Genomic DNA, 24,317 nt, shown 5'->3' with positions numbered 1-24,317 from the left:
TCAAGAACAAGGACATTTCTAAGTGACCTCAAACTTTTGAATGGTAGTGTATCTCACTTAGAAATGTCCTTGTTCTTGAAAGAAAATAACATTTTTTTGTCCATTAAAATAACATCAAATTGATCAGAAATACAGTGTAGACATTGTTAATGTTGTAAATGACTATTGTAGCTGGAAACGGCTGATTTTTAATAGAATATCTACATAGGCGTACAGAGGTCCATTATCAGCAACCATCACTCCTGTGTTCCAATGGCATGTTGTGTTAGCTAATCCAAATGTATAATTTTAAAAGGATAATTGATCATTAGAAAACCTTTTTGCAATTATGTTAACACAGCTGAAAACTGTTGTCCTGATTAAAGAAGCAATAAAACTGGCCTTTAGACTAGTTGAGTGTCTGGAGTGTCAGCATTTGTGGGTTCGATTACAGGCTCAAAATGGCCAAAAACAAATAACTTTCTTCTGAAACTATCAGTCTATTGTTGTTCTGAGAAATGAAGGCTGTTCCATGCGAGAAATTGCCAAGAAACTGAAGATCTCGTACAACGCTGTGTACTACTCCCTTCACAGAACAGCGCAAATAGTCTCTAACCAGAATAGAAAGAGGAGTGGGAGGCCCCGGTGCACAACTGAGCAAGAGGACAAGTACATTAGTGTCTAGTTTGAGAAACAGACGCTTCAAAAGTCCTCAACTGACAGCTTCATTACATAGTACCCGCAAAACACCAGTCTCAACGTCAACAGTGAAGAGGCGACTCCGGGATGCTGGCCTTCTAGGCAGAGTTCCTCTGTCCAGTGTCTGTGTTCTTTTGCCAATCTTAATCTTTTCTTTTAATTGCCCAGTCTGAGATATGGCTTTTTCTTTGCAACTCTGTCTAGAAGGTCATTATCCCGGAGTCGCCTCTTCACTGTTGACGTTGAGACAGATTTCTACACTGTATTTCTGATCAATTTGATGTTATTATAATGGACAAAAAATGTGACATGTCCTAGCTTTTCTTTCAAAAACAATGTGACCCCAAACTTTTGAACGGTAGTGTACATGTAGGTAGTTATTTAAGTGACTATGCATAGATAATAACAAAGAGTAGCAGCAGTGTAAGGCGGGGGGGGGGGGGGGGGGGGGGCAATGCAAATAGTCTGGGTAGCCATTTGATTAGATGTTCAGGAGTCTTATGGCTTGGGGGTAGAAGCTGTTTAGAAGCCTCTTGGACCTAGTCTTGGCGCTCCGGTACCGCTTGCCATGCGGTAGCAGAGAGAACAGTCTATGACTAGGTTGGCTGGAGTCTTTGACCATTTTTAGGGCCTTCCTCTGACACCGCCTGGTATACAGGTCCTGGATGGCAGGAAGCTTGGCCCCAGTGATGTTCCCATGCCATGCGCACTACCCTATGTAGTGCCTTGCGGTCGGAGCCCGAGCTGTTGCCATACCAGGCAGTGATGCAACCAGTCATGCTCTCGATGGTGCAGCTGTAGAACCTTTTGAGGATGTGAGGACCCATGCCCCTCTCCTGAGGGGGAATAGGTTTTGTCGTGCCTTCTTCATGACTGTCTTGTATTTATGTATTTGTTTAATGTATTTTGATGTGTTATATGCATGCCTGTAGTTTGTTGATAGCAAAGTTTGCTATGAGATATTACAGTATTCTATTCTATTCTTTTCTACTGTACTGGTATTCTGTTCACTACCTTTCTATTTTGATTTATTGCCATTGTTGTCAACCACACTGCCACTAGGTGTCTCTGTTGACCATATTTTCTGCAGAGGTAGAGGACAGCTTTAGCAGGGTTTTGCATGTCACCAGCATTGTTTGGTGGAGGATGTATATAAAAGCAGACTGCTTCAAGAGAAGGAGCAGGAAGGCGCAACCACAAAGGATATGACGTAACAATCATTATACATCATTTATTTCCATTTCAAACTCTTCATCCCACTGTACAAAATAATAAAATGCAGTACTACAGGTTATTTCTTAAAGTAGCTCTTTATTAGCTAGCTATAACTGGCATGTTCACGTATCGCCAACCAGGATGAAACTGACCATGACCTAACCATTTGGGTGGTCTTAACCAATCATAGCACAGTATGATATGGTGGTAAAATGCATCCAATTACAATTCAGTATGTTTACACATATGAATATTACATCCCCCTTCTTTTAAAACAAAATAATAATGTTTACATATTCTAAGGGTTTCTTTTGAATACATGCTCTGTAGTTTGAACTCAAGGTGAGTAACCATTTATATTTCATACTACAGCAACTGAATAAACAGACTCTGAAACAATAATCCAACATACTCTTACTTTTCAAACAAGGGATTCTCAGCAACTCAGCTTTCACTGTAGAAATAACATCTTAACATTTCAAACAAATACAATACGAAAGCATTTCAAGTGAACTTTCAATAACAAGTTTACAGTCTGGAACTCTTTTAGGGCAGCGATCCGTCTACACCCTTTGACATTTCACAGGTCTAGGACAGCTCTGGGCTTGACCTTTCTTCCTGACCTTGTGCAATATGATGCTGAGCATGCTTCTGTGTCAGTCTACAGTTCTTGTGGTGTTGCAGGTAAGTATGGTGTATGTTGTGCTGTGTGTGTGTTGAGTCCATCACGTTGTCTTTCAGGGGAATAGTTCATCTCATCAGTGTGTTGTTCTTTGGTGTTCAGTAGATGACTACGATTGCGGCGGTACACCGCTCCTTCTGCGGTGCGGACGTGATATGTAACGTTCAGTGTCAGCTGGCTGGATGACGATTGCTGGCTTCCAGAGGCTATGCTCCTGGATTCTAACTGACTCTCCGTCGATCAGTGGTGGCACTGGTCTAGCTGACCTGTCGTAGTATCGCTTTTGTTGTTGTTGTCTCTGTGCACGTTTTCCATGCATTTCCTTGTAGCTGACGACCTCAGGTTGCAGCTGCTGGTTGGTGCTGGAAGGCATTGAGCGAAGTCTGCGGCTCATCAATAGCTGGGATGGTGATTTGAAGTTGTCAACTGGAGTGTTGCGGTATTCAAGGAGACTGAGGTAGGGGTCTCTCTTGTCTGCTTTTGCTTTGTCCATGAGTGATTTAGCAATCTGCACTGATTTGTCAGCAAGGCCATTACTTTGAGGGTAATGTGGGCTTGTGGTGACATGTGTGAACTCCCATGCTTTTTTGAAGGATTCAAACTCATTTGATTTGTAACAGGGCCCATTGTCAGATATTAAAGTCTCTACAATGCCATGCCTGGTAAAGGCTGCTTTCAGCTTGTGTATCACAGCTGCAGATGTGGTGCTGTGAAGCTTGTCGAGTTCGAAGTATCTGCTGTAGTAGTCCACTGTTACGATGTAGTCCTCGTTGTTCCAGGTGAACAGATAGGTTGCCACGACCTGCCAGGGTCGGTCTGGGATACAGTGAGGTAACATTGGCTCTTTGGTGTTTGAGGGGCGTCGTTCAAGAAATATGGCGCATTTACCAACAATGTCCTCTATTTGTTTGCACATTCCGGGACAAAACAAAATGTCCCGTTCTCTCTGTTTGCACTTTTCCATGCCCATGTGTCCAGCATGGATCTTTGTCAAAATCTCTTCTCTGAGACTGGTAGGAATAATGATTTTCTCTCCGTTGATCTGTGATAGTTCATCCCGATGGTTCCAGAATTTTGAGACACTGAGGGCATTTTCTCTTCTCCTCAGGCCATCCGTCCTGTATGATTTTCCTCGGTTGTGCAAGTTGTGAGTCCTTTTCTGTTTCTGCTTGGATCTCATTCAGTTTTGTGTCACTGTTACGAATCCCTTTTGGCCCGACAGTCTAGGGGGGATGGTAATGAGACCCGTAACATAACTCATGCAATTTATAATAGTGACAAAGTAAAAGTGTGAACGAAATAACCACGACAACTGAAATCTACCGTCAAACTCTAGGTTTATTTATAAACACACGGTAATGGGGGGAGCAGGAAAAGGGGCTGAGCTGGACCCAAGGAAAGAAACAATAAGTATTCAAAAACACCCCTAAGCTAGACTAGCCTACTTTAACAACAGCTAACTAACTAACCAAAAATACAGTGGGTGGTCCGCCCAGTTCTAACTAGTGTATTTAACAAAGTCTACCTACGGGTAGTGTATGCCCATGGGCGACTTGTCTTGGTTTCCTCTTTTCCCACCAGCAAACAAACACAAACACCATAATCAAAAACAATACTCACAGGTGTGGACAAAGTGCTATGGAGGTGCTCAAACAAAAGAGAGGTTAATACACAAAAAGAGTGTGAAACACAGAGACCTACAGACATGGCATTTACAGAGAGATTGAGCTCTAGAGCAAACAACTGACAGGGTTTTTAAACCAAGGGAAAGGAACTGTGATAGGGTAGGAAACAGGAGGAGGTGTGTATTCTGATTGATGATTGGATTGGTGACTGATTGGGGAGTGATGATTTTCACCTGTGTGGGGAGAAGGAGAGAAAAGAACACAGGATACACACACAGGATACTTGTATCCGTAACAGTCACTAACTGGTAAGTTGCTGTACACAGTGTGCACTTGCATGTCCATGCCTTAACTGAGGCTGCTGTCCTTATAGGTAAGAAACTTCCTGGAGAGCGTGTCTGCGACAGGGATGTCTTTGCCTGGACGGTGAGTGATTGTGAAGTTGTATTTTTGTAGTTGAAGGATCATTCTCTGTAGCCTTGGCGGGGCTGTGGCTAGTGGTTTCCTCATAATTGACTCAAGGAGCTTGTGGTCGGATTCCACAATGACTTGTCTTCCATATATGTACTGATGGAAAAGTTTACATCTGAACCGAATGGCGTAGAGCTTCTTTTCGATTTGAGGGTAGTTGATTTCACAGTCTGAGAGATTTGGAAGCGTAGCCAATGGGCTTTCCTTCTTGCAGTAGCACTGCACCTAGTCCATACTTCGACGCGTCCACTTGGAGTCTGAGCTCTTTGTCGGGGTCGTAGTAGGCAAGGATTGGTCCAGGTTCTCTCGTGATCAAGTTTTTCACATTCTGGAAAGCAATGTCGTGTTGCTTGTCCCAGAGAAACTCACTGGACTGCTTTAGCAGTTGACACAGGGGTGCATTAGCATTGAAGAGGCTGGGTGTGAACTTGGCTAGTAGTTGACTATGACAAGCACTGTTTCCAGCTCTGCACAGTTCTTTGGTGGCTCCATTTCTTTTATGGCTGAGATCTTCTGTGGATCTGGCTTGATTCCATTTGCTGTGAGAAGATGTCCGAAGTAGCTGACCTCTGTAACGCCGACTGTGCTCTTCTCGGGGTTGAGCCGGACTCCTCTCTCGCGGGACCTTTGCAGCATCGCGTGGAGATTTTGGTCGTGCTCCTCTTTGACCATAGACAAGGATGTCGTCCATTAGTCACAACTCTGTCGAGGCCTTCGTACACTTCGTCGATCTTTCGAGATAATCCCAAAAGGCAGGCGACGGAACCTGTAGCGTCCAAAAGGTGTGTTGAATGTTTTGAGCTTAGATGACTCTTCTGTGAGCTTGATAGCCCAGTAGCCTGATCTAGTGTCCATGACACTGAAGTAGTGTGCTCCCGCTAGCTTGTGTGTGATGCCATCTAGCATCGGTAAAGGATAATGGGGGTGTTTGATAGCCTTGTTCAAGTCTCTTGGGTCGAGACATACTCGGAGCTTGCCTGTGCGTGCTTTCTCCACCACCACTAACGGGTTTACCCAGTCAGCCGGTTCTGTAACCTTGGTGACTATATCAGATTGCTCCATGCTCTCCAACTCTTTCTTCAGACAGGCACGGAGAGCAAGGGGAATCTTTCTCGGTGGGTAGACCACAGGGGTTGCGTCTGGGTCAAGGTGAATGGTACATTCTCCTGGGAATAATCCTATTCCTGTAAAAACATCAGTAAACTCCTCCAGTACATTGTCTGTCTCTACTGGTGCTGTCACTGATAAAACTAGCTTGATGAGGTCCATGTCTAAACATGCTTTAAGACCTAGCACTGCAGGTGCTCTAGTGTCAACAACATAAAAGTCCAACATCATGTCACTTTCCTTGTATTTGCATTTAAAAGTGCATGTGCCTTTTACTGGGAGCTGTTCACCACCATAACCTGCGTGTGGTGGGTTGTAGCTCGCACTCAGATGTCAAGCCGGTACTTATTCAGAGGAATAATGTTTACGTGTGCACCAGTGTCTAGTTTGAACTTTAGCTTTGTGCCTTGTGTTCCTATCTCAATGTCAGCAAAGGCTTGCTCTGTCTCTGATATATGACTTTTCTGTGTCACTGAATCAATAAACAGTTCATCAGCATTTGACTCTTTGATTGACATTTCATCTTCACTCACTGTGTGTACTGTTTTTCCATGGTAAGCTCTGCACACTTTTGCAAAGTGATTCCATTTTCCACATTTAGTACATTGTTTGCCTTTCGCTGGGCAATTTCCTTGTTCGCCATTCACAAAATCCACATGTTTGGGGCGTTTTGAGTCTGTTGCTCTGTTTTGGAGTTATGTCTCTCTCCGTTCTAAAACCCGCTCTCTGTGCACAGGAGGTGTGCTTTGATGTCTGCCTGACTGTGTGCACTGCTTGTTCACGTGATGCACTCCTGCTGCCACACGAAAGGGTTTTCATCTGAGCCTGTGCTAGCTCATGAGATCTGTCGATAGCTTTGTCCAGCGTTACCTCAGACTGCGAGGGTTGAAAATATGCTTGGCCTATCATGAGGGTGTCTGTGTGTGTTAGAAGTAACATTAGCGGAAAATGGCTAACCTTGGGTGTAGGCAGTTATCATGAGTTATGGGGGGACACATATAGAGCGTAATGTAGCAAACAGACTGTATTTTGTTAGAACTCAAACTTAGCACTAACAGAAGCCAGGTGTGTGATAACTGTATCGAGAGTATGAGCGCATAGATATTCTACACAGCGACAACGCCTGACCGCTGAAGTGCCTAGGGGCTGGGACCAGTTAGTGCGCCAACAATCAACGATAGGCTGAGTGAGTTTAAACCACGCCCAGTCTCTACTCTGACAGGCCGGCTCGGAAGCAGGAACAACTTCTGTCAGAGTATATTATAATAACTTTGTCAGGAACAAGTCAGTTCTCTGTTTGCCCTGCGAGGTGTGACAGAGAGCCCGTATATACGAAATCCGCATTTACCACTTATTGCTTAGCTAATAAAAAGTACATAGTATACAATCGGTGACTCAGTGTCATACTTGTTCTGATACCACGGTCCCTGACCATCTCATCCTTGTTTGCATAATCACAGTCTTTCACAAGCAGACGCAGCTCTGTCACAAACTGTTCAAAAGACTCGCTAGCTCCCTGTACTTTCTCATGGAATTTGTACCTAGCGAAAATCGTATTGGTCTTCGGCACAACATATGCTTCAAAACGATTGTAGTATGTTTTCAGTACCTTTGATTCAGCCTCGGTAAGTGTCCATGTGTTGTAAATATCTCTCCCTTTTTCACCTTTCCAGAGGAGCAAGTAGCTGCACTTTTCCTCTTCTCCTTTATCCTTCAGAGGACCCGTGAACATTAGCTCCACATGCTGTTTGTACTTGCACCATGCGTCGGGTAAGTTTGTAGACTCCCAGTCTATTCGAGGTGAAGGAACTCCAGAAGAATCCATCTTGTAAGACCTTTTACTCTGACACCATGTCTTGTTTTGCACACTTTGTACAAAATAATAAAATGCAGTACTACAGGATATTTCTTAACGTAGCTCTTTATTAGCTAGCTATAACTGGCATGTTCATGTATCGCCAACCAGGATCAAACTGCCCATGACCTAACCATGTGGGTGGTCTTAACCAATCATAGCACAGTATGATATGGCGGTAAAATGCATCCAATTACAATTCAGTATGTTTACACATATGAATATTACAAATCATTATACATAATTTATTTCCATTTCAAACTCTTCATCCCACATGTCAAAAACAATCATCAGCCAAGTTGTCCAGTGCTGTTTTTGTTAATGAGCTTTGGTTTTCAATTACAATTAAAGAGGTTACAGAATAAACACATTTATGGTTCAAATTTGAAGACTTTCCTGCCATTATTTTGCTAATATTATTACCGTCATAGTAATTGACCAAGTAAGAACGGGGAGAGAGGGAAAAGAAAGGTGAAAATACTCACATAAAAATACATCCTCTTAAGTAAACAAAAGGTGATATCAAATGATCTGATAGTACAATCCCAGTAGTATGTATTTACATTAACATTAGCTTAGGTGTGTTGGTCCTCAGGCACAGTCCATGTCCCCATTGGAGGCTTGAGACAGACGCCTCTCCTCTCTCCCTATGATGCTCACACTCTCCTCACACTTCTTCTCCTCTATGTTCTCCTGCTCATTCTCTCTCTCCCTCTCCTTCTCCCTCTCTCCCTCACTCCTCTGATGGTACAGGCGTAGGCTTGAGTCTCGTAAGGAGGGCCCACGCACAACCGGATCCCCTGAGCCTCCAAGTGAGAGTCTTCTCTCTGGGATAGAGAGAGGGAGGGGAGGAGAGAATCAGAGTGAAAGCAAGAAAGAGAATGCAGGAAGGACAAGGAGTTTGACAGAGGCACCCGTTCACACTTAGCTTTACACACCATAATACTTCCCTCACAACTCAGCTCACCTCCCGGTCCAATAGGATGCATCAGTCTGTTCATCTGGACATTCCAGTGTTTGACACTAGTGCTGGCCTGCCGCAGCTTCCTCTGAGCAGTCTGAGGGAGACCATGGAGAGGAAGGGGGATGAGAGGTTGTGAGAAAAAGAATGTGAAAGGGTGAAGGGGAAGAAAATGAGAGATGGAGTGAAAGCGGAGACAGTGGGGGAGTCAATTAATAAATTATTGTGTTTTATGCTGAATCCAGAGGCCACTGTGCTTCATTTTGAGATGTTTATCGGACAAGAAGGACAAAACATAGCGTGCACACTGACACACATACAGCAACTACTAAATAGTCATCATAGTGGGGGAAAGTACTGCATAACATCTAACTACACTACCGGACAAAAGTTTTAGAACACCTACTCATTCAAGGGTTTTTCTTTATTTGTACTATTTACTACATTGTAGAACTATGAAATAACACATATGGTATCTTGTAGTAACCAAAAAAGTGTTAAACAAATAAAAATATATTTTATAGTTTAGATTCTTCAAATAGCCACCCTTTGCCTTGAAGACAGCTTTGCACACTCTTGGCATTCTCTCAACCAGCTTCACCTGGAATGATTTTCCAACAGTCTTGAAGGAGTTCCCATATATGCTGAGAACTTGTTGGCTGCTTTTCCTTCACTCTGCGGTCCGACTCATCCCAAACCATCTCAATTTGGTTGAGGTCGGGGGATTGTGGAGGCCAGGTCATCTGATGCAGCACTCCATCACTCTACTTCTTGGTCAAATAGCCCTTACACAGCCTGGAGGTGTGTTGGGTCATTGTCCTGTTAAAAAATAAATGATAGTCCCACTAAGCGCAAACCAGATGAGATGGCGTATCGCTGCAGAATGCTGTGGTAGCCATGTTGGTTAAATGTCCCTTGAATTCAAAATAAATCACAGACAGTGTCAACAGCAAAGCACCCCCACACCATAACACCTCCTCCTCCATGCTTTACGGTGGGAAATAAACATTAGGAGATCATCCGTTCACCAACACCGCGTCTCACAAAAACACAGCGGTTGGAACCAAAAATCTCCAATTTGGACTCAAAATCAAAGGACAGATTTCCACTGGTCTAATGTCATTGCTTGTGTTTCTTGTCCCAAGCAAGTCTCTTCTTCCTTTAGTAGTGGTTTCTTTGCAGCAATTCACCATGAAGGCCTGATTCACACAGTCTCCTCTGAACAGTTGATGTTGTAGCATTTATTTGGGCTGCAATTTCTGTGACTGGTAACGCTAATGAACTGCAGCAGTGGTAACTCTGGGTCTTCCATTCTTGTGGCGGTCCTCATGAGAGCCAGTTTCATCATAGCACTTGATGGTTTTTGCGACTGCACTTGAAAAAACTTTCAAAGTTCTTGAAATGTTCCATATTGACTGACCTTCATGTCTTAAAGTAATGATGTACTGTTGTTTCTCTTTGCTTATTTGAGCTGTTCTGGCCATAATATGGACTTGGTCTTTTACCAAATAGGGTTATCTTCTGTATACCACCCCCACATTGTCACAACACAACTGATTGGCTCAAACGCATAAAGGAGGGAAGAAATCCAACAATTTAACTTTTAACAAGGCACACCTGTTAATTGAAATGCATACCAGGTGACTACCTCATGAAGCTGGTTGAGAGAATACCAAGTGTGCGCAAAGCTGTCATCAAGGCAAAAGGTGGCTATTTGAAGAATCTCAAATATAAAATATATTTTGATTTGACAAACACTTTTTTGGTTACAACATTATTCAATATATGATTTCATAGTTTTGATGTCTTCAGTGTTTTTCTACAATGTAGAAAAAAGTCTAAATAAATAAAACCCTTGAATGAGTAGGTGTTCTGAATCTTTGACCAGTAGTCTAAGATCCTGAACATTATCTTGCCGTCCTGTTATCTTGCCATCCACATTATGCTCATTCACATGCATTCCCGATCACACAGAAACGGGGCAGCAAAGGTAGTTAACCGGACTATAATTTCTTGATGAGTAGTTTCAAGTTTTATTAGTTGTATGTACAGGATACATATGGTATACCGTGTCTAACGAACTGCTTACTTGCAGGTTCCTTCTCGACAATGCAACAACAATAAGAAATAGTGAAAAATAATAATATGAAAATAAAGTAAAAGGCAGTAGAATAGAATAAAGATGTTAGCATAATTAAAATACAGAAAGGCACAATTTATAGTATAATATATCCATATGTATTGGGGAAGGGGGGGAAGGGGGCAAGTGTGTAAATTGAGTAGTATAGTAGAGTAGCTGTCGAGTAGCTATAAATTTATGCAAAGTAGTTCCCAGATTTGTATTTAGCAGAAGATCTAGGGTCCGATACTGATTATTTTGCACTCACTGCAATGTCATGGTCCATTCTGTGCCGGTTGGCCCGAACCTTCTCCAGCTGGTGTTGGGCCTCCTCTAAAGCCTGGGACTTGGTTACCATCTCCTGCCTGAGCTCCTGCTTCTCTCTCTGGGTCTTCAGGATGTACTGCTCCTGTTCCTCTTGGAGGGCCAGCAGGACCTTCATCTTCTCCTCCTCCTCCACCAGCAGACTGGTGGTGAAGAGAGAGAAGGAGAGAACCCTTATGCAGGGTTCTAATCACACTACACTTCAAGCCTTGTTGGAGCTCTAAAATTAGTTGGTTGGACCAATGTTAATAATGTTACAGTTACAGATTAGGGATGCCCACTTATTGTGTACTGTATTCTAAAACTTCAGTTGGTGTCCTGATTTCCTTATTGTATGTGTTGTTGACATTATGAAGGGACCAATCAGAGAGCAGGGTTATGAAGATGTCATTTTGAAGGACCAATCAGAGAGAAGTGTTATGATGATGTCATTATGATAAACTAATCAGAGAGAAGAGTTATGACCATGTCATTATGAAGGGACCAACAAGACAACATGCTTATGGGGATGAATCAGAGAACACGGTTATGACAATGTCATTATCAAGGTACCAGTCAGAGAGCACAATTATGACAATGTCATAACGAAGGGACCAACCAGAGAGGAGGGTTATGGAAAAACTAAAGCTGAGCTCTCCTAGGGGTCAAAAAAAGAAAAAAACACCTTAAGATGTTCAGTTCCTGAGAAAGCAGACAAACCACAAGTAATCAGCAGAGACAACAGGAAATCGTTGGTGTTTCTCTGAGAGCAAACACGTCTACCGACAAACACAGCTGTGTGTGTGTGTATGACTGAGGGTTCCTTGCATTGTAGATAAACTGAGGTACAACTTCAGATTAATACCAGTGTTCATTTTGGTTTGGCTAGTTTTTGATTTGGGTTAACTTATCTTTAAAAAGACAAAATTGTGGTTTGCAGATTTCACTAAATGAAGCACACACTGTAGCTAGCAGGTCAAGGCCATCAATTCCAATGTGAAACGTCCCCCTACCTTCATTTTTTGTGTGACTTTGCGGTAACAGACTGAAATGACAGGAAACTGTGAGCACAGAGTGAGCACTAAGAAGTTTTAGACATTTACAGAAGACATGTAAGTGTCAGGGGGAGTAAGATAGTATATAGTCCTTTTCCATGACGTTTGCTACCTGTGTGTACTTGTGTGTGTTTGTGCGTGAGTGTGTGTATACTGTACATACAGTATACGTGTATGTGTGTGTGTGTTACCTGGCCTGTGCGAGGCGGTAGGCCTCCTCATTCTGTCTAGCTCTAATCTCCTGGTGCAGGGCCTCCTCCAGGCGAAGCTGCATCTCCTCCAGCTCCCTGATCCTCTTCCTCTGGCAGTCCGTCTCCGCATCCTTCAGGGCCATCTGCGCCTGCATGTTGTCCCGCTCCTGGCCCACGACAAACACACACTTAAACCAGGACAAGCCACAGTTAAATCCTTAAAGATCTTTGAGTTAGACATGTATGTTGGGTCCTTCTTCTCATTGTCTCACACCTTCCTTCTCCTCTACTTATCCTTCTCACCTTCTCTTCTCCTTCCTCCTCTTACCTCTAACTTCTTTCCTTACCCAGCTAATCTCCTCCTCCTCATCTCCTTAGCTTCTCACCTCTTCAGCCTGCTGTAGCTGGTCCTGCAGGGTTCTCTGCAGCTCCTCATGTTTCTGTCTCCTCTTCTGTTCCTCCTGCAGCAGTGCTGCCTGAGAGTGCCTCTGCGCCTCCTGCACACCGATGATACCAACAAATATAACAGAGGTTATTGTGATGCTTTTGTCACATAGCTATCCAAAGTTCTGTTGTCTTCATAGTGATATCTCTCTCTCCCGGTCTCGATCTCTCTCTCGCTCCCCCCCCCCCTACCTGTAGGAGCTCCAGCTCGGCCAGCTTGCTCTCCTTCTCCCCCTGGAGGAGGCACAGACGTTGTAGCTCCTCCTCCTTGGTGGTGCGCCTCCTCTCCCTCTCCTCCCTTAGCTCTCTGCGTCGCAGCTTCAGGTCCTTATGCAGGGAGTTCTTCCCCTCTACACACAGACGGATCGCTGTCTGGATCGCTGCAGGAACAAAGTTAAGCTTGGGCTAGTATTTTTAGACTGGGCTAGTAGAATATGTGCCAAAAGAGCTTTATGATTTATGTCTGTAAATGTCATTTATTATTATTATTATTATTATTATTATTAATAAACTACCCTAGTTTAATAAAATATCGCATGGCATAGATTTTACAACCGTTGGCTAGTAGAATATCACCCTGGCTTCTAGATATTGCCCAAAATCTACCCCTAAATGTTCTCGTGGCTTTAAAAACACAGTGTGTGTGTTGTGTACAGTAGAGAGTATGATCTCTGACCTGTGGTCCACTCCTGTCTCTGCTTGGTGTCGGGGGCGCTCATCTCGTAGGTCTTAGTTAGCGTCTTCACACAGAACATACACCTCTTCCCCTCCTTCTCTGGTAGCACCTGTCAGTGCAACCACAACACTGCAGAAAATAACCATCATAACAACAACAACTTGCACACTCCAACGTTCTTATTGTTATAAAGAATGGGGTCATATTCATTCTATACATGCTACCATGAAGCCTTGCTCTCTGAACAAATGTCTCAGCTCAGCTGTGCCTTCTATTCTACATAACCCAGCGTTGTGTACCTCCACACAACAGTTGTGGTCCAGCTCGATACAGCCTTTACACTCCTTGCGGTCCTCACTGACGTAGTAATGCAGAGTACTGGGCCGGAGAGAGAACCAGCGCTCGTTCCAGTTCCTCCGCAAGTGACCCTTCTTCCACAGATACCCCTGAGGACGGTTACATACACCCACACAAAGTTACACATGCCTAATTATATAAATACTGTTATACTTTATACGTTTATTACATGCATATTACATGCACACCAACACAAACATTTCTAATAATCTTTATGTTAAAAGCACCTCTTTTATGATATTGCCCACTATCTCCTGGTAGACCTTGTCTATCGCCATGGTGACAGAGTCATTCTCCACGCCTCTGGTCAGCCTCCCGGTGTTGACAAAGTCCAGGAAGGCCCACACTGTGATGCCGCTCAGCTGCACAGGCTCCTGGGATATGAAATCCTCCATGTCCACACAGCTAAGCTCCACACTCATGGCTAAGCAGATCTTCTTCAGGAGGTATTCCACCTGAGAGGGGCCACATGGAATGAATGGGACACATAATGGGACAAATCTGAACTTGAGACAGAATCTCCCATTGACATTATTGCAAGATTTGCAAGAAAGGTTGATGAATGTAAGGAAGAAAAGTGGAAAATGATTTTGGATTATACGTCCAGGGCTAAGAACTTACCTCCTCTGGGGCCAGGACCAGTGGATACTTGTCTTCAGACAGGAAGTTGAAGATGCACCAGAGATGGAAGGCGTCTTTATCAAGCAGAACACCCATGCCATCTTTAGGCCGGTAGTTCTTTTTGGCACAGAGAGTCCAGCAGAACACATCTACATTCTCCTTATCAAATGTGCCCTCAACCACCTGGGGTCAGAAAGAGAGGATGTCAAGTGTGTGTGTGTGTGTGTGTGTGTGTGTGTGTGTGTACAGTACAGTACAGTACAGTACCTTGTCCAGTATAAATTTGTTGAGGTAGGGCATGTACCCCTGGTTGGACACCGGCCCATCATCATCATCTCTGAAGTGGATCTCTAGAGCCACAGGGTCGTGGGGGATGTTCAGCGCAGTGTACAGGTTATGAGACAACACCTACAACTCATCAACACAGAGTACAGGTTATGAAACAAAACCTACATCTCATCAACACAGAGTACAGGTTATGAGACAACACCTACCTCATCAACACAGAGTATAGGTTATGAAACAAAACCTACATCTCATTAATACAGGATACAGGTTAAAAGACAAAACCTACAAGACATGGAGAGACAGACAGACAGAAATAAATGTATTTTTTTATTTAATAAAATCTCAAAAATGTTATGCCAGCAAAAATGTCAATTTCAACTTCCATAATTCCAGTTTTGGAGCCTGTAGTCTTAGAGCAAGGAGATGGAGGTGGCAAGACACAGGGACTATTTGACAATGTCGTTATAGCAACGGCTGGGACACAGAGCCCAAGCCCCTCAGTGTGACTGGGATTAGAAACGTCACAATGCCTGATCCCACACACAAAGCAACACAACATCACTGACCCATAACACATGACAATACAGCACACACGTATTCACCCAAACACCAGTGCAATAACACACCACCAGCCCCCCAGAATCATGAGGGGGCTCATAGAGGGTCTGCCTGTGAACATAGAGATAGGCCTATCGCCATAGCAGATTATTGATGATTGTTTCTCCATAGTCTGGCCCATACATAATCCCAGAAATTAACCCAGTTACAGTCACGTGTTTGTTATTCTAGACTTGAGGAGGGCGGCCAAACGTCAAAACTAGGGCTGTACAATGATGAAATTAATTACGAATGTGATCAAATTCCAATAGAAGGGGTTTGATCAAGCAATAACATTATCTAAGACACCAATCAGTATACAGTGCTGTGTAGCTCATGCTAAAGGACATATCACACCCACGCATTGAGCTAACAGGAAAGAGATCAGATCTTGAAAATAAAGTGTCGCATCTAATGGGGTTGACCTGACTAGATCAATAAATAAACAAATAAAACAAGTTCTGATGCCAATTACATAAAAATATAATTTTCCTAAAAACAAGGAAAATATGCTGAAAAGATGAACAAAAACAGTTGTGTAAAAACATCAATAGCACACAAACCAACACATTGGAAGAGCAGAAAGACACTGAAGAAAATCAATCCCATCCTCCCTGCTCTTTGACCCCTATACTGCCCCCCGACTTGAACACTGACCTCTCACCTTTAGCTGGGACTTGGATACCTTCCCACTCTTCTCCACGTCCAGAGAGGTGAAAGCATACCAGATGGACTTCAGCAGTTCAGCTCGCAACTCCATAACTGCTTCTGCTCAGCTCTGCTTACTTTACTGCATCGCTGTGTATGTGTATGTATGGCACACAGACCTGTGTGTGTCTCAGAAAACCCCCACATCCTGCTCTCTGATAAATGGTTGCCCTGAAGCTCACTGGCACCACCTCCAGTGCAGTATCTGTAGCAAACAGGAAGACTGTAAAGAGTCACCAAGGGCAACAGTGTGGGGTATATTTGTAACTGGCCACCAGAGGACAGCATCTGACTGTACTCCACACTGAGGAACTCAACTGCAGTGAGTATGCATGGTTGGCCATTACACTACTCTCACAAGTTAAATATGCAACTGTCCCAATACAATTAATTCTGGTTTGAGTCACAGTTTAAAACAGGTTGTTTGCATATCTAGCGCTCTTGGACCTGATTTTGAATCAACTCCAGCAAGCAGAATTTTGTATTTAATGTTTTTATTTCACCTTTATTTAACCAGGTAGGCCAGTTGAGAACAAGTTCTCATTTACAACTGCGACCTGGCAGAATAGCACAATGCAGAGAGATCAACCATCTCCTTTATTGTTTTTGTTTATGTCAACAGTTGGCTTTATTATCTCGAGTTGGTTTCCTGCTGATCTGATTGTTCTCTTGTTGTTGGAATACCACTACAGGGTCCGATTTTTGTTTGTCACTTATAAACCTCCCCGACTTCACGCGCCGACTTTCGTCTACAGCCGGCTTCGTTAGCCTACCGGCTCGAACACCTACACTGCAACACCACAGGATAATTGCCGCTCCCGAATGCAGCTCGAAGTGCTGCATGAGTTTTGGGATTTCGAGTGGTCACACCCATATTGATCAGACCACACCTCGCTGCTCCCACCAAACAGAAGCAAGTGTAGCTCCAAGGCTGTGTAAGAACAGTACGTACCGCTTCGGGGTAACGTGTTGTTCAGTACAAACTGTCACGAAACCTAGCAAACGTTGAACCAAACTGAACGCATCTGTCTGGCACCCTTTGAATATCGGAAGGCTCATAGACTTGGCAGAGGCTGCGTTAAATTTGTCTAATTAAGTGATAATGCCCGAGAAGCCAGTGTTTGGAGGATATTTTGGCACGGGTGTTGTTAGGCCCGAGACGAAGTCAATATATCCTCCAAACACCGACTTCGAGGGCATTATCAATTTCATACAAGGGGTTACCAACATACTCAAATAATGATTGACATATTTTCATTAAAAACGAAATAATTTTAATTTATTCATACTATTTCATCCTTTCACAAGATATAGTCCTAAAACAAATGTAGGGTCGCTACCAGAGACACAACCCAGTCATTGTTCTAAATGTTCCATTACCATACTGGCTGGCAACGTTCTTTTCCCTTGCTTGTTAGCTAGCCAACTATGGCTAACTTAGTCACGTCAAATAGTGCAGCCAGAATAACAGCAAAGTAGATCCATTTGCGTTTGTTTAATCTGTTTTCTAGTGACATTTATTTGCATACATCAATAACAATGAGTTAATGATGAGCGATATTGCCTGGTTTAGAAAATGTGCCCTCTCGTCAGGACACTGTTGTTCAGAGGAGCTAGCCAACAACACAGCTCACACAATCACTTCAAACTGAAGCTAGAAATACTGCAAACTAGCTAAACTTCGTTTGACCTTTTATCAATTTACATTTCTTTGTATATATCCATAAAAATTATGCCAGCTAATTCATGATTTCGACTGGCAGAGAAACGCTGCCTTACATGTCTGTCTCATCCCGACTCATTCATTACTAAAGGACAGTTGGAGTTCGAGGTATATACAAATCTATGCTGTTGAAAACATTTTAGTCTAAAAGAAATGTGACATAATGTCTAGATGCTTTTTATAGTGGAGATCAAGTTTATCAATTGCCTGGCTGGGCTGATGAGACAGTGGATTGCGCAGTCAGGTGGAACAGAGTAAATAGGCATTTTAAGGTCATAGATTTAGCCGGTGGTAATTTGTGGAATAGTCACCGGCTGGAATGCGGGTTTAACCAATCAGTATTCAGGATTAGAACCACCCTTTGTATAATACCAAAGAGAAATCCACTGGTTTCACAACCCGCTATGCCAAATAACCTCCCCCACCAGAACCACATTGCATAAAATGTGGTTCTGGGTTGCCCAGATTATTATTCACTCAGACTATTGAGAAATACTTGAAGAAATTAGGAGATGGACATTTTAATGGCCAATAAATGGAGAAAGATTAAAATAACACCCAATTGACTTCCATTAACTCCTTGAAGGAGTGCACACATTGTCCCAGAATCGCCCAGAATGCACCGTGCGGCCCATTGACAATTTTGTTTTTATTCCACCTTTATTTAACCAGGTAGGCAAGTTGAGAACAAGTTCTCATTTACAATTGTGACCTGGCCAAGATAAAGCAAAGCAGTTCGACACATGCAACAACACAGAGTTACACATGGAGTAAAACAAACATACAGTAGAAAAAATAAGTCTATATACAATGTGAGCAAATGAGAAGAGATAAGGGAGGTAATGGCAAAAAAAAGGCCATGGTGGCGGAGGAAATACAATATAGCAAGGTAAACACTGGAATGGTAGATTTGCAGTGGAAGAAAGTGCAAAGTAGAGAGAAATAATGGGGTGCAAAGGAGAAAAATAAATAAATACAGTAGGGGAAGGGGTAGTTGTTTGGGCTAAATTATAGATGGGCTATGTACAGGTGCAGTCATCTGTGAGCTACTCTGACAGCTGGTGCTTAAAGCTATTGAGGGAGATGTGTTTCCAGTTTCAGAGATTTTTGTAATTCGTTCCGGTCATTGGCAGCAGAGAACTGGAAAGAGAGGCGGCCAAAGGAAGAATTGGATTTGGGGGTGACTAGAGAGATATACCTGCTGAAGCGCGTGCTACAGGTGGGTGCTGCTATGGTGACCAGCGAGCTGAGATAAGGGGGGACTTTACCTAGCAGGGTCTCGTAGATGACCTGGAGCCAGTGGGTTTAGCGACGAGTATGAAGCGAGGGCCAGCCAACGAGAGCGTACAGGTCACAGTGGTGGGTAGTATATGGGGCTTTGGTGACAAAACGGATGGCACTGTGATAGACTGCATCCAATTTATTGAGTAGGGTATTGGAGGCTATTTTGTAAATGACATCGCCGAAGTCGAGGATTGGTAGGATGGTCAGTTTTACGAGGGTGTGTTTGGCAGCATGAGTGAAGGATGCTTTGTTGCGAAATAGGAAGCCAATTCTAGATTTAACTTTGGATTGGAGATGTTTGATATGAGTCTGGAGGGAGAGTTTACAGTCTAACCAGACACCTAGGTAGTTGTCCACGTATTCTAAGTCAGAGCCGTCCAGAATAGTGATGCTGGACGGGCGGGCAGGTGCATGCAGCGATCGGTTGAAGAGCATGCATTTCGTTTTACTTGCATTTAAGAGCAGTTTGAGGCCACGGAAGGGGAGTTGTATGGCATTGAAGCTCGTCTGGAGGGTTGTTAACACAGTGTCCAAAGAAGGACCAGAAGTATACAGAATGGTGTCGTCTGCGTAGAGGTGGATCAGAGACTCACCAGCAGCAAGAGTGACATCATTGATGTATACAGAGAAGAGTCGGCCCAATAATTGAACACTGTGGCACCCCTCCAGACAAGCTTCAATGCCATACAACTCCCCTTGTGGCACCCCCATAGACACTGCCAGAGGCCCGGACAACAGGCACTCCTATTTGACACACTATCAGAGAAGTAGTTGGTGAACCAGGCGAGGCAACCATTTGAGAAACCAAGGCTATCGAGTCTGCCGATGAGGATGTGGTGATTGACAGAGTCGAAAGCCTTGGCCAGGTCAATGAATACGGCTGCACAGTATTGTTTCTTATCGATGGCGGTTAAGATATAGTTTAGGACCTTGAGCGTGGCTGAGGTGCACCCATGACCAGCTCTGAAACCAGATTGCATAGCGGAGAAGGTGCGGTGGGATTCGAAATGGTCGGTAATATGTTTGTTGACTTGGATTTCGAAGACCTTAGACAGGCAGGGTAGGATAGATATAGGTCTGTAGCAGTTTGGGTCAAGAGTGTCCCCCCCTTTGAAGAGGGGGATAAACGCAGCTGCTTTCCAATCTTTGTGAATCTCAGACGACACGAAAGAGAGGTTGAACAGGCTAGTAATAGGGGTTGCAACAATTTTGGCAGATCATTTTAGAAAGAAAGGGTCCAGATTGTCTAGCCCGGCTGATTTGTAAGGGTCCAGATTTTGAAGCTCTTTCAGAACATCAGCTATCTGGATTTGGGAGAAGGAGAAATGGGGAAGGCTTGGGCGATGCATGGGTAACATACACAATGCCCGGTAATATGCATTGTATGGAGTTTCTTAAAATGTTTCTTAAAAGGCCAGTGCAGAAGTTTTTTTATCTCAATATCAAATCATTTCTAGGTAACAATTACAGTGGGGGAAAAAAGTATTTAGTCAGCCACCAATTGTGCAAGTTCTCCCACTTAAAAAGATGAGAGAGGCCTGTAATTTTCATCATAGGTACACCAACTATGACAGAGAAATTGAGAAAAAAAATCCAGAAAATCACATAGTAGGATTTTTAATGAATTTATTTGCAAATTATGGTGGAAAATAAGTATTTGGTCACCTACAAACAAGCAAGATTTCTGGCTCTCACAGACCTGTAACTTCTTCTTTAAAAGGCTCCTCTGTCCTCCACTCGTTACCTGTATTAATGGCACCTGTTTGAACTTGTTATCAGTTTAAAAGACACCTTTCCACAACCTCAAACAGTCACACTCCAAACTCCACTATGGCCAGGACCAAAGAGCTGTCAAAGGACACCAGAAACAAAATTGTAGACCTGCACCAGGCTGGGAAGACTGAATCTGCAATAGGTAAGCAGCTTGGTTTGAAGAAATCAACTGTGGGAGCAATTATTAGGAAATGGAAGACATACAAGACCACTGATAATCTCCCTCGATCTGGGACTCCACGCAAGATCTCACCCCGTGGGGTCAAAATGATCACAAGAACGGTGAGCAAAAATCCCAGAACCACACGGGGGGACCTAGTGAATGACCTGCAGAGAGCTGGGACCAAAATAACAAAGCCTACCATCAGTAACACACTACGCCGTCAGGGACTCAAATCCTGCAGTGCCAGACGTGTCCCCCTGCTTAAGCCAGTACATGTCCAGGCCCATCTGAAGTTTGCTAGAGAGCATTTGGATGATCCAGAAGAAGATTGGGAGAATGTCATATGGTCAGATGAAACCAAAATATAACTTTTTGGTAAAAACTCAACTCGTCGTGTTTGGAGGACAAAGAATGCTGAGTTGCATCCAAAGAACACCATACCTACTGTGAAGCATGGGGGTAGAAACATCATGCTTTGGGGCTGTTTTTCTGAAAAGGGACCAGGACGACTGATCCGTGTAAAGGAAAGAATGAATGGGGCCATGTATCGTGAGATTTTGAGTGAAAACCTCCTTCCATCAGCAAGGGCATTGAAGATGAAACGTGGCTGGGTCTTTCAGCATGACAATGATCCCAAACACACCACCCGGGCAACGAGTGGCTTCGTAAGAAGCATTTCAAGGTCCTGGAGTGGCCTAGCCAGTCTCCAGATCTGAACCCCATAGAAAATCTTTGGAGGGAGTTGAAAGTCCGTGTTGCTCAGCAACAGCCCCAAAACATCACTGCTCTAGAGGAGATCTGCATGGAAAATGGACCTTGTGAAGACTTACAGAAAACGTTTGACCTCCGTCATTGCCAACAAAGGGTATATAACAAAGTATTGAGATAAACTTTTGTTATTGACCAAATACTTATGTTCCACCATAATTTGCAAATCAATTAAAAATCCTACAATGTGATTTTCTGGATTTTTTTTCTAACTTTGTCTGTCATAGTTGAATCAAATCAAATCAAATGTATTTATATAGCCCTTCGTACATTAGCTGATATCTCAAAGTGCTCTACAGAAACCCAGCCTAAAACCCCAAACAGCAAGCAATGCAGATGTAGAGGCACGGTGGCTAGGAAAAACTCCCTAGAAAGGCCAAAACCTAGGAAGAAACCTAGAGAGGAACCAGGCTATGTGGGGTGGCCAGTCCTCTTCTGGCTGTGCCGGGTGGAGATTATAACAGAACATGGCCAAGATATTCAAATGTTCATAAATGACCAGCATGGTAAAATAATAATAATCACAGGCAGAACAGTTGAAACTGGAGGAGCAGCACGGCCAGGTGGACTGGGGACAGCAAGGAGTCATCATGTCAGGTAGTCCTGAGGCATGGTCCTAGAGCTCAGGTCCTCCAAGAGAGAGAAAGAGAGAAAGAGAGAATTAGAGAGAGCATACTTAAATTCACACAGGACACCGGATAGGACAGGAGAAGTACTCCAGATATAACAAACTGAAAGAGCTGAAAGAGCCCTAGTAAGCCAGTGACTCAGCCCCTGTAATAGGGTTAGAGGCAGAGAATCCCAGTGGAAAGAGGGGAAACGGACAGGCAGAGACAGCAAGGGCGGTTCGTTGCTCCAGAGCCTTTCCGTTCACCTTCACACTCCTGGGCCAGACTACACTCAATCATATGACCCACTGAAGAGATGAGTCTTCAGTAAAGACTTAAAGGTTGAGACCAAGTTTGCGTCTCTCACATGGGTAGGTAGACCATTCCATAAAAATGGAGCTCTATAGGAGAAAGCCCTGCCTCCAGCTGTTTGCTTAGAAATTCTAGGGACAATTAGGAGGCCTGCGTCTTGTGACCATAGCGTACGTGTAGGTATGTACGGCAGGACCAAATCAGAGAGATAGGTAGGAGCAAGCCCATGTAATGCTTTGTAGGTTAGCAGTAAAACCTTGAAATCAGCCCTTGCCTTGACAGGAAGCCAGTGTAGGGAGGCTAGCACTGGAGTAATATGATCAATTTTTTTGGTTCTAGTCAGGATTCTAGCAGCCGTATTAGTTGAAGTGTACCTATGATGAAAATTACAGGCCTCTCTCATCTTTTTAAGTGGGAGAACTTGCACAATTGGTGGCTGACTAAATACTTTTTTGCCCCACTGTACCTGCTGGAGCGCGTGCTACAGGTGGGTGCTGCTATGGTGACCAGTGTTGGGGAATAATCAGAATTGGTTGGTAACATAGGTAAGATGTTTTATATTCATCATATGCTTATGAGTTATTTGTCATAAGAATGTATTTTGTTGTACTATAGTGGTGGCCATTGGCAGTTATCTGTTCTCTGTCAAGACTAAGTTGTTTGGGCCGCAGAAAGGGGAGAGGTCAAGGTGTCATCATGTGTAAACATATCTTTTGCTCCACTGTGTCTGTGTGCCGGTCACTCCCTACTTTTCCCATCGGGGAGAGGAGGATGGCAGTGTCTGGAATCATTCTATGCTCCCTCTTTTGTTGACCTAAAGCCTCACTCTCCTCTCCGTGAGTTTGTCCAGGATTGGTTGTATTTAGAATTGGTTGTATCTAAATGACAATTTGATATATTTCATAGGGTGGGGGTAATGTCTTGGTACCATTTTGTACCAAGGACGAAATAAGAGCTTTGTTTAGGAGACCAAACTGAACGATAATTTATAGCCAACTCTGTCTGGCTAGGGGATACTCCTCTCTGAAGTAAAGTATTTTCTTTGTGTAAGTTCCTAAGACCTGTGGTTCATGTCGTCTAGGGGGGTTGGATCTTTGCTATTAAAGGATCTCAGTTGCAATGTAGAGGGGGCTCTCAGAGAATTCATTGATAGACACTGAATTGATCTGAGAGTCACAGGGTTGTGATAGAGCTCATATAATTAAAGATGGACTTTGATAACTAACTCTGACTTGTGTTGTGGTTTGCTCTCATGATTTGGTAAAGAGAGGAAATTTCCAGATAAGGGGGGACTTTACTTTAGCAGAGTCTTGTAGATGACCTGGAGCCAGTGGTGAGGAAATTACTTTTAAAGAACGACCAGGTAGTTCTATTTGGTAGTTCTATCTTGACGGAAAATGTTGTAGTTGGGGATGGAAATCTCATAATTTTTGGTGGGTACAGGAACACTGGTGGCCATCTTGAAACATGTGGGGAAAGCAAACTGGGATAGGGAGAGATTGAATATATCCGTCAACACACCAGCCAGCTGGTCTGCACATGCTCTGAGGACGCAGCTAGGGATGTCGTCTGGGCCGGCAGCCTTGCGAGGGTTAACACGTTTAAATATCTTACTCACGTCGGCCACGGAGAAGGAGAGCCCACAGTCCTTGGTAGCGGGCCGCGTCGGTGGCACTGTATTATCCTCAAAGCGGGCAAAGAAGATGTTTAGTTTGTCTGGAAGCAAGACGTAG

The 24,317-nt window shown here is 43.7% G+C and overlaps 1 protein-coding gene across 4 annotated transcripts; it reads right to left on the bottom strand.

Annotated features, from left to right (window-relative positions):
* Positions 1 to 7,681: 7,681 nt before the first annotated feature.
* On the bottom strand, positions 7,682 to 16,069 carry LOC115142756 (differentially expressed in FDCP 6 homolog). Of its 4 annotated transcripts, none has more exons than XM_029682464.2 (12): positions 15,910 to 16,067; positions 14,628 to 14,768; positions 14,361 to 14,543; positions 13,967 to 14,194; positions 13,682 to 13,828; positions 13,383 to 13,491; positions 12,899 to 13,086; positions 12,649 to 12,759; positions 12,263 to 12,429; positions 10,982 to 11,180; positions 8,601 to 8,691; positions 7,682 to 8,460 (listed from the first exon to the last, which is right to left on the bottom strand). In XM_029682464.2, exons 1-12 carry the CDS (start codon positions 16,003 to 16,005, stop codon positions 8,225 to 8,227), a joined length of 1,896 nt encoding a protein of 631 aa, XP_029538324.1. In that variant the 5' UTR covers positions 16,006 to 16,067; the 3' UTR covers positions 7,682 to 8,224. The 4 variants fall into 4 exon arrangements, with proteins under 4 accessions (XP_029538324.1, XP_029538333.1, XP_029538313.1 ...); XM_029682473.2 differs by having other exon boundaries at positions 8,229 to 8,460; positions 8,572 to 8,691; positions 15,910 to 16,068; XM_029682453.2 differs by having other exon boundaries at positions 8,229 to 8,691; positions 15,910 to 16,069.
* Between the last annotated feature and the right edge of the window lie 8,248 nt (positions 16,070 to 24,317).

The sequence above is a fragment of the Oncorhynchus nerka genome, linkage group LG2 (genome assembly GCF_034236695.1).
Source record: "Oncorhynchus nerka isolate Pitt River linkage group LG2, Oner_Uvic_2.0, whole genome shotgun sequence".
Classification (NCBI taxonomy): domain Eukaryota; kingdom Metazoa; phylum Chordata; class Actinopteri; order Salmoniformes; family Salmonidae; genus Oncorhynchus; species Oncorhynchus nerka.
The sequence above is the reverse complement of the archived record's forward strand: the minus strand, read 5'-3'. Positions and strand labels throughout refer to the sequence as shown.